Raw genomic sequence first — 15150 nt, 5'->3', positions numbered from 1 at the left:
CCGGTACGCGCTTTTCCATAGCCAGTATCAGTTCTGGCACCAGTTCTCATTATTTTAACTTGAAACTTGTTTTACAAGTCCTATATATTATTCTAGTGACATATACACACTTTTCATAATTTTTCGGGATACTTTACCGATACTCATTTATACCGAGTAGCAGAACCGATATCTGCACTTTTCGTCCGAAAAGCGACTTTCAGCATTATTACTCACTTACTATAATCATTAAAGCCTCATAATAATTATTAGGGTCAATTATGGAATTACTTCCTAATTTCTCTTAATTAATTAATTAACTTCCTTAATTAACGGTGCGGGTTCTTACAAAGTTAGCAGGTTAAGCCTTGTGTTGAAGCACCTGCAACTAAACATATGGAAATCTAAATGGCCAACGCCTCCTGGGTCCCAAGTAAAACTCAGAAGAACATGGTGAATGACATTCCAATTACTCTCAATTGCATGTTGCGTTGAACCAAAAAAAAGTCTACAAATGCACTCTGTGACGAACGAAAAATAAAAGTACAAACAGGGATGCCTCTTGGCTGAGTTGATGCACCAAAAACTAATTTTACAGCCACATTTCCCCTAGTGTCAACAATGGGGTACAAGATTTGCGCAGCAGCCTTGTGTGCACCTGGTACATTGTCGTACTTGAGAGGAGAATTCTCCATGGGAATGAACATGAATGCAAAACGCGGATCTGCATCAATGCTCTCAATGGACTTCAACAGCGGACGCGGACCAACTGAAGTTGTCCTTCCGTGGTGTAATGAAGCAAACTCTATTTGCATTAAAGAAATTGAAGATCCTGCAAAGTCAGAGCTATGTTGTTTTTCTGGAAAAAGAAAATGAACAAGAAGTTGAATCTTTATCGATGAAAATGAACTGTAATAGCGGATGCAGACCAACTACTTCAGTCCTTTCATCGTTGCTTGTGGTTGAACGAAGTGGGGAAATTTTGGAAGCACCAAGAACAGCTGTAGTGAGATTCCAAGGGTCATTGTGATCAGCACAATGAGGATTCAAAGACGATGCAGTATCAACATTGGAGTGAAACACAAGTCCACGAAAATTAGGATCTCGAAAATGATCATCAATTGCAAGCACCATGGTGTTGAGTTGCTGCAACTGATTCACTATCATAGACATATGATTCTAGGAATCAGCCAACCTTGATTCCACCGTTAACAACTGCGCTTGATTGTCATCGAGGCGAGAATCAATACGCTGCTACAAGGCTTAGAATTCCTAGGTGAAATCTTGAACTTGCAACATGAAGATGGTAATGTTCAAGAATGAAAGCACCAATGTTACGGATTCAAGAATCTGTAAAGGATAAAAGAAAGAAACTAACACAAGAACTTCATTATTCAGATATCCTTCTTTGTACATCAAGCTCCCTTTTATATCAGACTACACACAAGTCTACCTACACACTATCCAGGCTTCTGAGTAACTAACTCCGAACGTAATAGGCTCAACCAACTTTCTAACAACCCTCCTTATTTCACGCCATAGCTGTAACTGTATTTTCTCTAGCATTTGACCTATGCAATTTCCAACTAACTACTTACAGAGACACAGAACTCCATAATTGCTTTCACATTCCGTAACACACTGCTTGATGAATTGGATTAGTTGGTTGATTCTCGATCACATTTACTTGATTTAAAGTCAATTGTTTTTATTATGGCTGACAATTGTTGAGACATCACTTTGTTTTGTGGAAACGAGGTGTCATTGACATTTAGCTACAAGACTCCTTTCTTCACCGATGGCTTCTCTACATTTGCATTGGCTTGATATTCATTGGGAAGGCATGGTGTCCATTAGTTCTAGTTCTTCTTATGAGGTTTTATTGTTGATTGACATTAATCATCATTCAAAGATGTACAGATATTATCGTAGAAAATTTGCACTTTATGCCAATATTCAAAATGGTGATTTAGCCATCTTACAATGATATCCTTAAACCTTGCCCATTCTTACACATCTAGATCATATAAGTATGGTCCCGTGTAAGTCCATTGCCTAATAAACCAAAAGCAAAGGAAAGAACGCAGAATTCAATTAGTTAGAGATGGAAGGTGTGAAAGACACCACAAGCATGTGGATCAGGTGGTAATGAGTTGTTTCAGTTTAATTAGTAATTTTGAGTTCAAATTCTTAAAAATGCAACTGTGTTCCTACCCAGTTCAAATCGCACTAATCAATGAATCGAAGGATAATAAAAATAAAAAAAAAATGAGATGGAATCGGACTAGTCACTGAATCGAAGGATAATATAAAAAAAAAAGGTGAGATGGAAGGTGAAAGACAATCATAATAGGATTTGTGAATAGCAAAAGAGAGCTAAAGAAAGTAAAAAGAATGCGAAGAGATTTAAAGAGAGTTAAGAGTGGATCAATTAAAAACAAAAAATCACTATGCGTGAGGAAAGTGGGTGGAAGTAATTATGCTGTTAGAAAAGAGAGGAAACTAATTAAGGCTTTCAATGGGAGAGTTATGATACCCGGACACAAATTTTTGTAAATATGCGTGTCGGACGGTGATACGTTCTGACACGTGATCAATATTTTGAGACACGCGGTCAACTCTTTGACATGTTTCGATACGTTTTTTCGGCACACAGTCAACTTTTTTCTACATGCAGTCAACGCTCTGATACGTGTCCGACACGTTTTTTTTTAGTCTTCATTTTATTTTATTAACTAAAGATAAAAAAAAATTTATAAATCAATTTTTTCTGTTATGAAAAATTAACAAGGTACAATTTTTTTTTTTTATATTTACGTTATGAAATTTGAATATTTGATTGATTATATGACTTATTATGGATTGTGATATGTATTAAATTTAAATTATATTATATATTAAAATATTATTTAATATCAAAACGTGTCCCAACGTGTCGAAATATGACATTTTTTAAAATTAACGTTTTGGCGTGTCGTGTCACGTGTTCTGTGTCAGAGTCAGTGTAATCTAGTGGGAGAGTATTCGAAATGATTATTAAATAGGTTGTTTAAAATTTGGTAAGGAGCGCTTTGCCATGAAAGGGAATTAGTCATCTAAATTGGAGGGAACATCTATGGGAAATTAAAAAAAAAAAAAAAAGTTCTTTAAAACTTGGCAGGGAGCGCTTTGTTGTTCATGAGGTCTTATCCGGCTTAAATCAATTTAGTTAAGCAATTAATGACCCATAGATAATATCAAAAAAAATAAAATTCTTTAAAACATTTTTTCTAATGGACAAATAACATGTAATTAAAAGAAAATCATAACAAAAAAAAGCACAATCTTGACTTAAAACAAAAATAGGGTCTAATAAGCTATTAGGGTTGGTCTAAGTGTGAAGGGTTTGGTTTGGGTAGTAACATTTTATGTAATGGACTGATAACATAAAAGAAAACCGTAAAAAAAAAACACAAAACAAAAATAGAATTGAATAAGCTATTAGGATGGGTCTAACGGTGAGAGTTTGAATAATTTGTATGAGGGCGTAAATTCAAATCTTAGTGCTCCCATTATATATATATATATATATATATATATATATATATATATATATATATATATATATAATGGGAGCACTAAGATTTGAATTTACGCCCTCATACAATAATATATATATATATATATATATATTGGTTTATTTTTATTTTTTTTAGTTATTGCAGATAAGTTATTTGCAGTAAGCCCAATACGACATCGTTTTGGGGCAAAAATCATGGTGTTTTTGTAATTTTAATTTATTTCAGAGTTATTATAGTCTTTATAATTAAATTTTTTAATATTTCAATCCCAAAACGACGTCGTTTTGAGAAAAAATGCAGATAACTTATCTGCAGTAACTGCAAAAATATTTTTTTGTATATATATATAGGTTGGATCCTTTGACACCAGTGTCAAATTTAAAATTTGACACCTTATCTAAGAGCCGTTAGATGAAAAAAATTAATGGTGTCACATGCTTACAAATCAGAGTCGCTGGTTTTTTTTTTATCTAATAGCTCTCAGACGATGTGTCAAATTTAAAATTTGACACTGTTATCAAAGGATCATACTTCACACATATATATATATATATATATATATATATATATATATATATATATATATTCGAATTAGTTAAAACAGAAACAACGTCAAAAGCATAATGTGGCCCCAACTTACATAACTGATGGATAATATCCAAAAAGAAGAATAGAGTTTTCAAAAAATTAAATTATTTCCATGTCAAAGGAATAAACTCAACTAACCTCCTTCTATGACAATGATTTGTGGGAAAATCTAATTACTGACAAATTGAATCTTTATTGATTACAAATCAAATCAGAAAACATAAAATGACGATAAAAAAAATCAGAATTTCCTGCAAGAAAAGCACTTTAAATATTGGGTTCTATTTTTCTACTGTTGATGTAGATAAATTATCCACATTTAGTTCAAAATAATGTCATTTTAAGACAAAAAATATGATATTTTTGTAATTATAATTTATTTCAAGATTATAATATTCTTTTTTTAAATTTTTTAATCTAAAATAACATCATTTTAAGAATAAATATAAATAATTTATCTACATCACTATAAAAACATTAAAACCTTAAATATTAGAGAATAAAATTAAAAGACCATATATCATCATTGCAAATAAAGGATATTCTATTCAACATCATTCATATGTGTTTTTCTGGGGTACAATTTTCATGTGTTTTTTATGTTTGTCATTTTTTTTATGGGTTCGTTTTTTTTTTGTAGTTAATGTAGATAATTTATCTGTCATAAGTCTAATACGACGTCGTTTTAGGACAAAAATTATGATATTTTTGTAATTTTAATTTATTTTAAAATTATTATAGTCTTTATAATTATAATTATTTAATTTTTCAATCCCAAAATGACATAATTTTGAGAGTAAAAATAAATAAATTATCTGCAGTAACTGCAGAAATATTATTTATGTTTGTCATTTTTTTATACATATGTTTGTCATTTATATGTGTATTTTATATTTGTCAATTATTGTATTTGAATATATTATTTTTATTTATGTTTATGGTTAATTACTCGAGGAAAAACTATCATTGTCTTATAGATTAATTTTATTTCATTTTTTATTTATTTAAAAAAAAATAAAAACGAATATTTAAAATATATTAAGAAAGAGATAATAGAAATAGAGCACCCATTAACAAATCTATTAACTTTTAAAAAATTAAGGAATTTATATTATCTAATCCTAATTTAATTACATTGCAAAATTGGCAAAAAAAAGTATTATAATATGTTCATCTCAATTCTAATTTTTTTTACAGGGCATTAAATTTTTTTTCCCTAGACAACTAATTCCAGCGGATGTTGAACAAAACACCCTTTATTTGCAACGGTCATATATATCAATCAGCTTGTTAAGTTCGATATTATTTCTCACATCAAGCTTTTTTTTCATTTTTTTTATTGTTGTAAGGGAAAAGTTTAAAAAAAACTTTCCTATGATTTAATATTTTACCACTTACCCCTTTCATTGCTTATCTCTCTTGTGTGTTTTTTATTTTTTAAATTGTTCATAAGTGGAAAATGGATGAATTAGTACAATATTTAATAGCGTTAAAAGTCAACTTGGATGAAAAAACCATAAGGAAGATAAATTATAGAAAAAAAGTATAGGGGTTAAATAATTACGAAGCAAATCACATGGGACTTTTTAAATTTCCCCTTTAAATTAAGCATTAGGATAGCGAACGACTAAGGATTTGATTAATTTGTACGAGTTGGTTCTCGACATTAGCAGGAAAAGAAGAGACCCGAGAATTTCATTATTGGCCCATATTTACTTTCACACTCTTCTTTTCGGGAAAGAAGATTAAGGAAAGTCTATTAATTGCAGTTTTCTTTAGACCCCGAGAAAAGCATGAAAAACAGAACTAGGACGCACACATTCTCGGGAGACCCACTCCATGGTTATTAACAGTGTGGATGACAATCTTTTCGAAATTAATTTTTTTTAAATTTATGTTTTCGGGAATAGAAATGGATATAAAATTCCTGGTAAAATTAGTTTATTTTTTGTTCTCGAGATGAACCGATTTAATTTTTGTGATGGGGAACAGAGAAAAGAATAAAGAAATTCTGTTTTTTTGTTCTCGGGCATAAAATGAGAAACACTTGTTTCTCTCAATCACGCTTCACTACCATCACCATCATCACAACCACCATCATCCTGACACGACCACCGCCATCATCGTTGTTGCCGTGGTTGTACCATCAATGTCATCGCCACCACCACAACGATGTCACCGCCACTATCACCGCCACCATCACGAAGATGCCATCGCCACCACCTCCACCCATCACCACCATGCCACAATCATCATTACCACCGCCACCACTACCACCACCATCACTACCATCATTGACATTGCAGCCATTGCTGTCATCACCACCACCACCATCGTCATAGCCACCGCCACTGTCACTAACCACCACCACCTTCGTCGTTATAACAACCCTAATTTTATAATTTTGAAAGTAGAGGATTATTATGAAGACCTTAGGGTCATAAATTGAATGAGGATGTAATTCTAAGAAGTTTGATATCCTTATTGAAGGTATTTCACACAGATGGATTTTTATCTGTTATTTTTGACTGCTGATGCAGTACAGTCAGTAGAATAGCTCCAATTTGGCAAATTTGAGTTAGAAAGCTATTTTGATGATATGATTATCATTGATGAGGCTAATATATGATTTGATGAAGTTTGATACCCATATTGGGATATTTTGAAAAAGTCACTTTTGCCGGATATTTTGTACTCTGTAGCAGCAACCGCTAGAATCTCAGAACGATAAAAAGATGAGAAAATGGAAAGAAAGACCCATATATGCCTAACAAGTTATAATTAGACCAATAATGTTAAAATTAAGAAGATTATCAAATATGGGTACAGTTAAGAATACCGGTAAAGACTACAGTGCAATTAAGCAGCAGTAAGTGGATCGGTGATCTACTAATCAAAATTTTAAGTTATGAACATGATAATTAGACAAACTTAATATTAAAAACTTAAATTTTGAGTCTTGGAGGTTCCGGGTATAATAACCCTAATTATATGACTTTTAAATTAGAAGGTTATGATGAAGACCTTATGATCATAAATGGAATGATGATGAAATTCTAAAAATCTTGATATCCATATTGAGGGTATTTTACACAGGTGAATTTTCACCTGCTATTTTTGACTGCTGACGCAGTAACAGTTAGTAGAATAGCTCCAAGTAGTAAATTATAGTTAGAGAGCTAATCTAATGATATAAACATCATGAATGAGGTTAGTATATGATTTGATGAAGTTTGATATCGATATTGGAGTATTTTGGAAAAGTCACTTCTGCCGGGTATTTTGTACTGCTGTAGAAGCAGCCGGTAGAATCCCGGAACGAGAAAAAGATGAGAAAATGGAAATGAAGACCAATATATGCCTAATAATTCATAATTAGACCAATAATGTTAAAGTTAATAAGATTATGAAATCCGGGTACAGTTAAGAACACCGGTAAACACTACAGTGTAATTAAACGACTGTTAGTGGATCTGTGATCGACTAATCAAATTTTAAGTTATGAACATGATAATTAGACAAAATTAATGTTAAGTACTTAAAGTTATAGTCTTGGGAGTTTCTGGGTAAAAATTTGACAACGGTTCATATAAAAATTACACCGGGTCTCACTAAAGGATAAAGTGCCACTAAAGTGACATGGCAACCCTAATTAGGGCACCTTCTCCCTCCCTTCTTATTCTAATTCAGCGCCTCCCTTCTCCTCCCTCTCTCTAAAATTCAAATTCCAAAATTTGCTCTCACTTCTCTCTAGGATTTCTCCTCCAAAACCTCTCCAAATCACTAAACCACCGTCACATAGATTGTTCCCTTCACTCTCCTCTTCACAACCATACCATTTTCATGGTGTGAATTGTAAGAACCCGCACCGTTAATTTAGGAATTTAATTAAATTAAATATAAGATTAAAGAGATAATTCCCTAATTGACGTAAAATAAATATGGGAAGACTTGAATAATTATTATAAGGGCTTAATAATGTTGAAAGTCATTTTTCTGATGAAAAGTGAAGATACCGATTCTGCTTCACAGCATAAGAGCGTACCAATGAAGTATCTCGAAAAATTATAATAAGTATGTGAATATTCCTAGAATAATATATAGGACTGATATAACAAGTCTGGAGTCAAAATAATGAGAACTGGCGTCAGGACTGATACCGACTACGTAAAAGCGCGTACCGGCAAAGTGATGCGAAAATTATAATAAAAATATGATAAATCCTAGAAAAATGGCTAGATTCTGAATCCAAAGTTTGAGATTAAAAGGATTAGCGGAGCTATTAGTGCTAATATCGACGCTTATAACTTAATGAGACTATATATAGTGATTTGCACACTACCCTAGGATGATCCTTAGCTTCCTACGTGAATGTGGCTGCTGCATTTTCTCTCCAAGCTTGTCACCTTCCTCCCTTCCTCTTGTGAGCCAAAGTGATCACCTTTTTGTTCAAATTTCTTCATCTAATCACCATAACTTGGTGTGAGCAACCTTATGAGGGTGAGAGTTAGCCCATTTTTGAGTTACGGTCTCTGTTTAGTGGTGGTTTAGGGGCTGAGTTCTTGAGTTTCATGGAAGGAGCCATTGTCTTGGCATTTGGAGCTTCAAGAAGCAACCTTTGAAGAGAAAGAACCTTGCTTGATAGCCATTTTTGTGGACCTTTGAAGTCAGAACCTTGGGGCTGGTTTGAGAGCTCCAAGAGCACTTGTGGTTTCTGTTTTGAGCCTTTGGGGTATGTTCCTCACCTTTGATCATGAGTTTCCTTGTTAAAGATCAAGTCTTGGAATGAAAAATGATGGGATTAAGTAGCTAACATGATCACTGGTCTAAATGGGTTTAAAGATGCATGCTTTAACGTGTATATGTGTTAAAAATGGAACCTTGGTTGGATACCTTCGCGAAATGCAGAAACTGCATTCTGTCGCGGAATATCCGAATATGTTATCCGGATATTGATATCCGGATATGGGGTTGGTTATATCCGGATATGGCCCCGTGAAATATCTGAATATTCTGGAAATTTTGAGTTGGGTACTGTTCTGTTCATACATAATGGTATATTGGGTTTATGGACCCATGATTAGTTAATGTGAACCTCTGTAATAATTGAACTAAGTCAGAATCACTTAGATTAAGGACTTATGGCTTTGGGAGAAGCCTAAAGAGCAATAAATGAAAAAGAAAATGTTGTCATAACGAAATGAACCTTTAGAGTATGAATATTGATAATGTTTCTGTTATAAACAGACTGTGAGTGTGTTGCTTGTGGACCTTGGGCTAGTGTGGACTTTGGCTTGGGTTGTTAGCTGGCGAGGTAAGTTTTCGTGTCCTCTGTTTTTCCCATTATTGGTTACACCATACCTCATGGAGGGATGATTTATATGCATTATGTGTTTTGTGAAATTATGTGATGATTATTTGAAACGCTATTGAGCTGTTAAGTGCAAGTGCCTTATGATATGTATGTGGTGTACCACCTAGACGGTAAGCCTGAGTATGTGGAGACATACAAGATGGTGAATCTGTGGGTGAGGTACAAGTGGTGTTCCTTGTACTGTAGGTTGTAGACTTATGTAATCCCTACATGTTTATTCTCTGTCCAGTAGGATTATTACACACATGACATGATTATATACTGCATTGCACGGATTTGGAACTTATACTATTATATTGCTTTTTGAACTTATATTGCACATGCAAGTGAGCTTGGGGTGGAGAGATCTGTAACACCCCGTGTATACCCGGTAATGTTATCATACTATCGTATTAAGCTGCGCTTAATTAAAAATGCGGAATATCTTTTTCTTTTCAATTATGACGTCACTATACTTAGCCAAGTTGATTACTTAATCAATTTCATAAAATATTGTCTGTATGTAAATTGCAATAAGACATCTAACTGAAATACCTACAACGCTGAAAAGTACCTGGTGCGTTGCAAAGTCCAAAGGGCATCCGCCTGTATGCATATGTGCCAAAGGGGCATGTGAAGGTCGTCTTCTCCTGATCCTCAGGTGCAATGTGGATCTGGAAGTAGCCTGAGTATCCATCCAAAAAACAGTAGTGCGATTTACCAGCCAACCGCTCCAACATCTGATCAATAAATGGAAGAGGGTAGTGATCTTTGCGGGTTGCCTGGTTGAGCCTACGGTAGTCTATACATACTCTCCAACTGTTTTGAGCTCTTGTTGTGATCAGCTCATTATTTTGGTTGGCAATCACAGTGACTCCCGACTTTTTAGGGACCACCTGAACAGGACTCACCCATTGGCTATCAGAGATGGGGTAAATCATGCCAGCTTGCAAGAGTTTTGTTACTTCCTTCTTCACCATATCTAGAATCAGTGGGTTCAAACGCCTTTGGGGTTGTCTCACTGGTTTAGCTCCTTCTTCGAGTAGAATACGGTGCATGCATGTCGAAGGACTAATACCAATAATGTCAGCCATTGTCCACCCAATTGCCCTCTTATTTTCCTTCAGCAAGGTTAACAGTTTATCCTCCTGCTCAGGTAGAAGGTTCTTTGCCACAATGACTGGTAGCTGCTCATTCTCTTCAAGAAATGCATATTTCAAGTGGTCGGGCAGAACCTTCAACTCCAATTTCGGAGGCTGCTCAATGGATGGAAGAGGTGTAGTTGGTGGTGCAAATTCTGCAGAAAACAAGTCAGCAGCAATGCCTGTAAACAAATTCTCAGAAACAGGATTAGGATCATCAATAATATCAGCAGGCAATTCAGAAAATGCAGATTCACACTCATAATCAGAATCATCAATTAGTGCATCATTGAAACCAGAAAGATGAGATGTTATTTCATCACATACAATGCACTCTCGACTATCACCACAACCACAGAAATCAGAATCAAAATCAGTAGAAAACTCAGCAAGGAATGTAGCAGAAATATCCTCAACAACGTCATCTATCACATCTACGCAGAAGACAGAATGCTCTTCCCTGGGATGTTTCATTGCATCAAATATATTAAAATGCACAATGCTATCACCAAATTCCATGGAAAGAGTACCAGAATGAACATCTATCTTGGTCCTAGCTGTCCTCATGAAAGGCCTACCAAGTATGATTGGGGATCTATTAGTAGCAGTCTCACTCTCCATTTCTAAAATGTAGAAATCAGCAGGAAAAATCAGATTATTAATTCTGACTAATACATCCTCAATCAAACCAGATGGGTGAATACTACTCCTATTAGCTAACGTAACCACAATACCAGTGGCACGCAAAGGACCAAGACCAAGAGACTTAAACACAGATGCAGGCATAACATTGATGGAAGCTCCTAAGTCTAGCATGCAATCATGAAAAACAGAATTGCCAATCACGCAAGGGATAGTAAATGTCCCTGGATCTTGACACTTTTTAGGCATGGGCTGGATGAGTGCCGATACATTCTGACTCAGGTTAACCTGCTCATCTCCCTTCAGTCTCCTCTTGTTGGTGCACAGCTCCTTTAGAAACTTGGCATATCGCGGAATCTGCTGTATTGCATCCAAAAGAGGGATGTTCACCTCAACTTTCCGGAAGGTGTCAAGTATCTCTTTATCTTGAACCTTTGCTGACTGCTTCTTTGACTGAGTGGCTCTCTGAGGAAATGACAAAGGGATATGGACATCAGATGTATCAGTGCTCTGCTTCTTGGAGCTAGTGTCACCTCCATTGGATGTCTCAGCAGCAGTGTGGGTTGGCTCCTCCATTTGCTTTCCAGACCGCAAAGTAATAGCACTCACATTTCCGCTTCCTTTTGGATTTGGAACTGTTTGGGATGGAAGGGAGCTGCCACTTGCTTGTTGATTTTGATTTACTGACGTTGCAAGCTGGCCAATCTGTGTTTGCAGATTCTGAATAGAAGACTCAGTCCTCTGCTGGAACTGCAGATTGCTAGTGGCCATCTGTTTCATTAAGTCCTCCAAAGAAGGACCACTGCCACTGTTTTGCTGCTGCACTGGTGGTTGTTGTTGCAACTGTTGGGGAGCAGGTTGCTGGAAGTTTTGTCTCTGCTGTGGAATGAACTGCTGCTTCTGCTGGTATGGAAAATTTTGTTGACTTTGATATGGAACATTTTGCTGATTCTGGTTCCATCTGAGGTTGGGATGATTCTTCCAGCCAGGATTGTAAGTGTTGGAGAATGGATTATTTTGCTGCTGCTGGTACTGTTGTTGCTGCTGCTGTTGGTACTGTGGCTTTCCAGGAAAAATTGCAGCAACAGACTGATCATCTTGGAAATCGTTGTCTTGATGAAAGGAAGGACATGCATCCGTGGGGTGAGAAGGATCACAGCAGATGCCACACAAGTTGCTTATCTGTTGAGCAGAAGGTTGCACAGTCTGTGTCACTGCCAACTGCCTCACCATTGATGTCAGCTCATCAAGTCTGTTCTCCATTCTCTGGTTATCTGTGCTTGATGCTCCTGTTGCTGCTACTGTTGGATTTTGCATTGGAGGAGTTTGCACTTGGAAGACTGCACTGCTGTTGGCTCTAGTTCCAAATTGTTGAGCATTAGCAGCTATTTCAGCAATCAGCTCCTTGGCTTCATTAGGTGTTTTATTGCTCAGGACTCCTCCACTAGCTGCATCCAGAAGGTTCCTATCCATAGGCAGCAGCCCTTTATAGAAGTAAACAAGCAGGAGATTGTCTGGAATTTGATGGTGTGGGCAGCTTGAACAAAGCCTTTTAAATCGCTCCCAATACTCATGCATGTTCTCCCCATTAGCTTGCCTTATGCCACTGATCTCCTTTCTGATTGAAGTGGCCCTGGATGAAGGGAAGAATTTCTCCAGAAACAATCTGGCCATGTCATTCCAGCTTACAATGGAGGAAGGTGGCAGGTAGTACAACCAGTCCTTAGCTCCACTGTCCAAAGAGAAAGGGAAAGCACGCAGCTTGATTTGTTCCTCATCCACCCCTGTTGGCTTCATAGTGCTGCAGACTATATGAAATTCCTTCAGATATTTGTGGGGATCCTCACCTGCAAGACCATGAAACTTGGGCAGCAAGTGTATTAGTCCAGACTTAAGCTCAAAAGGTACAACAGGATTAGTATAACGAATACACAAGGGCTGCTCATTATCAACATTAGGAGCAGCCAATTGCTTAAGTGTTCTATCACCCATGATTTCAGAATCAAATAAATGACCAAACGAATAAACACTATGTAAAGGACTCGAACAAACAGACTCTAAGGTATGCTCAGGAACAACTCTACTGTAAGTCAACCTACGAGCTCTACTAGCAGCATGCAATGATCTATCTATCTCAGGGTCATATGCATATAAATCATCAACACTGGTATTACTCCTAGTCATGCATCATAGGCAAAGCATACAACAGTAAAATCACGAAACGTACGATAAGACACAAAAAAAAAAAAAATTAAATTTTTTTTTATTATTTTTTATTTTTTTTTCAGAAACGAAAATTAAAGAAAAAGAAGATGAAGATGAAAAAGAAGATGATCAAGAATCAGAAAACGATTTAGACCGATGCAATGTCCCCGGCAACGGCGCCAAATTTGACACGAGTTGTCGAACTCGCGCAAATTAAAAATTAATTCTTTAGGGTTCAGAAAATTTGCAGTAAAGTGGAAACCCTAAGTCGTCTCTCAAGGAAATTGTTTTGGTTAAAATCGCTTATGAGAACAGAAAATTAAAAGGGGGATTTTGGATTTTGATTCAATAATTAAAAAGGCAGAATATAAATTTGGAATAAATATTTGTAATTAAAAATAACCAACCTAAGGTTTGGGTTCCATGGACGTCTTTCCTCGGATAAGAAGATATCAGAATCGTGATTGATTTGTCAATCGGATCAGAATCCTTATTTCCAATTGACAACCCTCTCTAAGCGATCGCTTAGCATTTGATCAAAGACGATGCTTCTACTCATACAATCGCAGAGTATCAGCCCGCTTGATTTAAGGTCATAGGGTCAATCAACCTAATCATCAAATCTGATGATTAATCCCTTTCCATAATCGCAATCGCGAACCTCAGATTGAATATCCACGATCGCACGATATCAATCTGAGTTGGGAAGGGAAACAAAACTGATTTGAAATAAACGCAGATCCTCAAGACCAATCCATGGAATCCATTACCCTTAGGTTGATTAAAAGGTTCTTAGCCTCGCATGGCTAAGGTAAACATAATTGAAATAAAAAGAAGAAGAAGAAAAAAGATGAAGAACACAATTGAATAAAAACTCAGAGAGAACTTCTCTGTTGTAAAAACTGACTACCAAGGGTTTCCTAGAGTCCCCTTTAAATAGTCGTCACGCAGGACGGCTAGGGTTTCATCGCTTCAGCCCAAACATAAAATAAAAAAACCGAATAAAATAAAATGAAACAATAAAACTTGGCTTTGGGCCACTTAAGTAATTGGGTTTTAATTTAAATTACAAGCCCAATAGTCAAACAAAACTTCAGCAAAACGCGTCCAACTTGGTGTCCGAAATCGACCAGCTTCTAGTCCGAATTGGGCTTAGAGCTCTGCATAAGAATTGTAGCTCTCTGTGTTATCTGAAAAACCCAACAAGAACGGAGTCAATCCGACAACTATGGACCGAGATATGGCCAAAATACAGAAGTAACGTAAAGCTGAAAAATTCTGACGAAAATAAATTAAACCCAATTAAAAACTAAAAACCTAAATTAACTCTAACAATCATTATTTTATTCAAATAAATCCTAAAAATACTAATCAAGAGTAACAAATAAGTGTAACAAAATATGTGTTATCAGTACGGCTGGAAAATTCGGTTCATGTAATCCATGAACACAGCAGGTGCATTGGTGAGACCGAATGGAATCACCAAGTACTCAAAATGACCGTATCTCGAGCGAAATGCGGTCTTCGGGACATCCTCCGGCTTCACCCGAATCTGATGGTATCCGGACCGGAGATCAATCTGGGAATACACACAAGCACCCCTGAGCTGATCCAACAGATCATCAATCCGAGGAAGGGGATACTTGTTCTTGATTGTCACCTTGTTCAGCTGCCTGTAATT

General features: G+C 35.9%; 1 protein-coding gene across 1 annotated transcript; it reads right to left on the bottom strand.

Annotated features, from left to right (window-relative positions):
* Window positions 1–1251: 1251 nt before the first annotated feature.
* On the bottom strand, window positions 1252–13256 carry LOC133297550 (uncharacterized). Its single transcript, XM_061496718.1, has 6 exons — window positions 12211–13256; window positions 12006–12066; window positions 10872–11843; window positions 10036–10676; window positions 6364–6517; window positions 1252–1329 (listed from the first exon to the last, which is right to left on the bottom strand). The coding sequence occupies exons 1-6, from the start codon at window positions 13254–13256 to the stop codon at window positions 1252–1254; spliced, it is 2952 nt and encodes a 983-aa protein (XP_061352702.1).
* Between the last annotated feature and the right edge of the window lie 1894 nt (window positions 13257–15150).

Source organism: Gastrolobium bilobum, unplaced genomic scaffold (assembly GCF_033153095.1).
Source record: "Gastrolobium bilobum isolate Gb01-03AN ecotype WA unplaced genomic scaffold, APGP_CSIRO_Gbil_v1 utg4186, whole genome shotgun sequence".
Lineage (NCBI taxonomy): Eukaryota > Viridiplantae > Streptophyta > Magnoliopsida > Fabales > Fabaceae > Gastrolobium > Gastrolobium bilobum.
The sequence above is the reverse complement of the archived record's forward strand: the minus strand, read 5'-3'. Positions and strand labels throughout refer to the sequence as shown.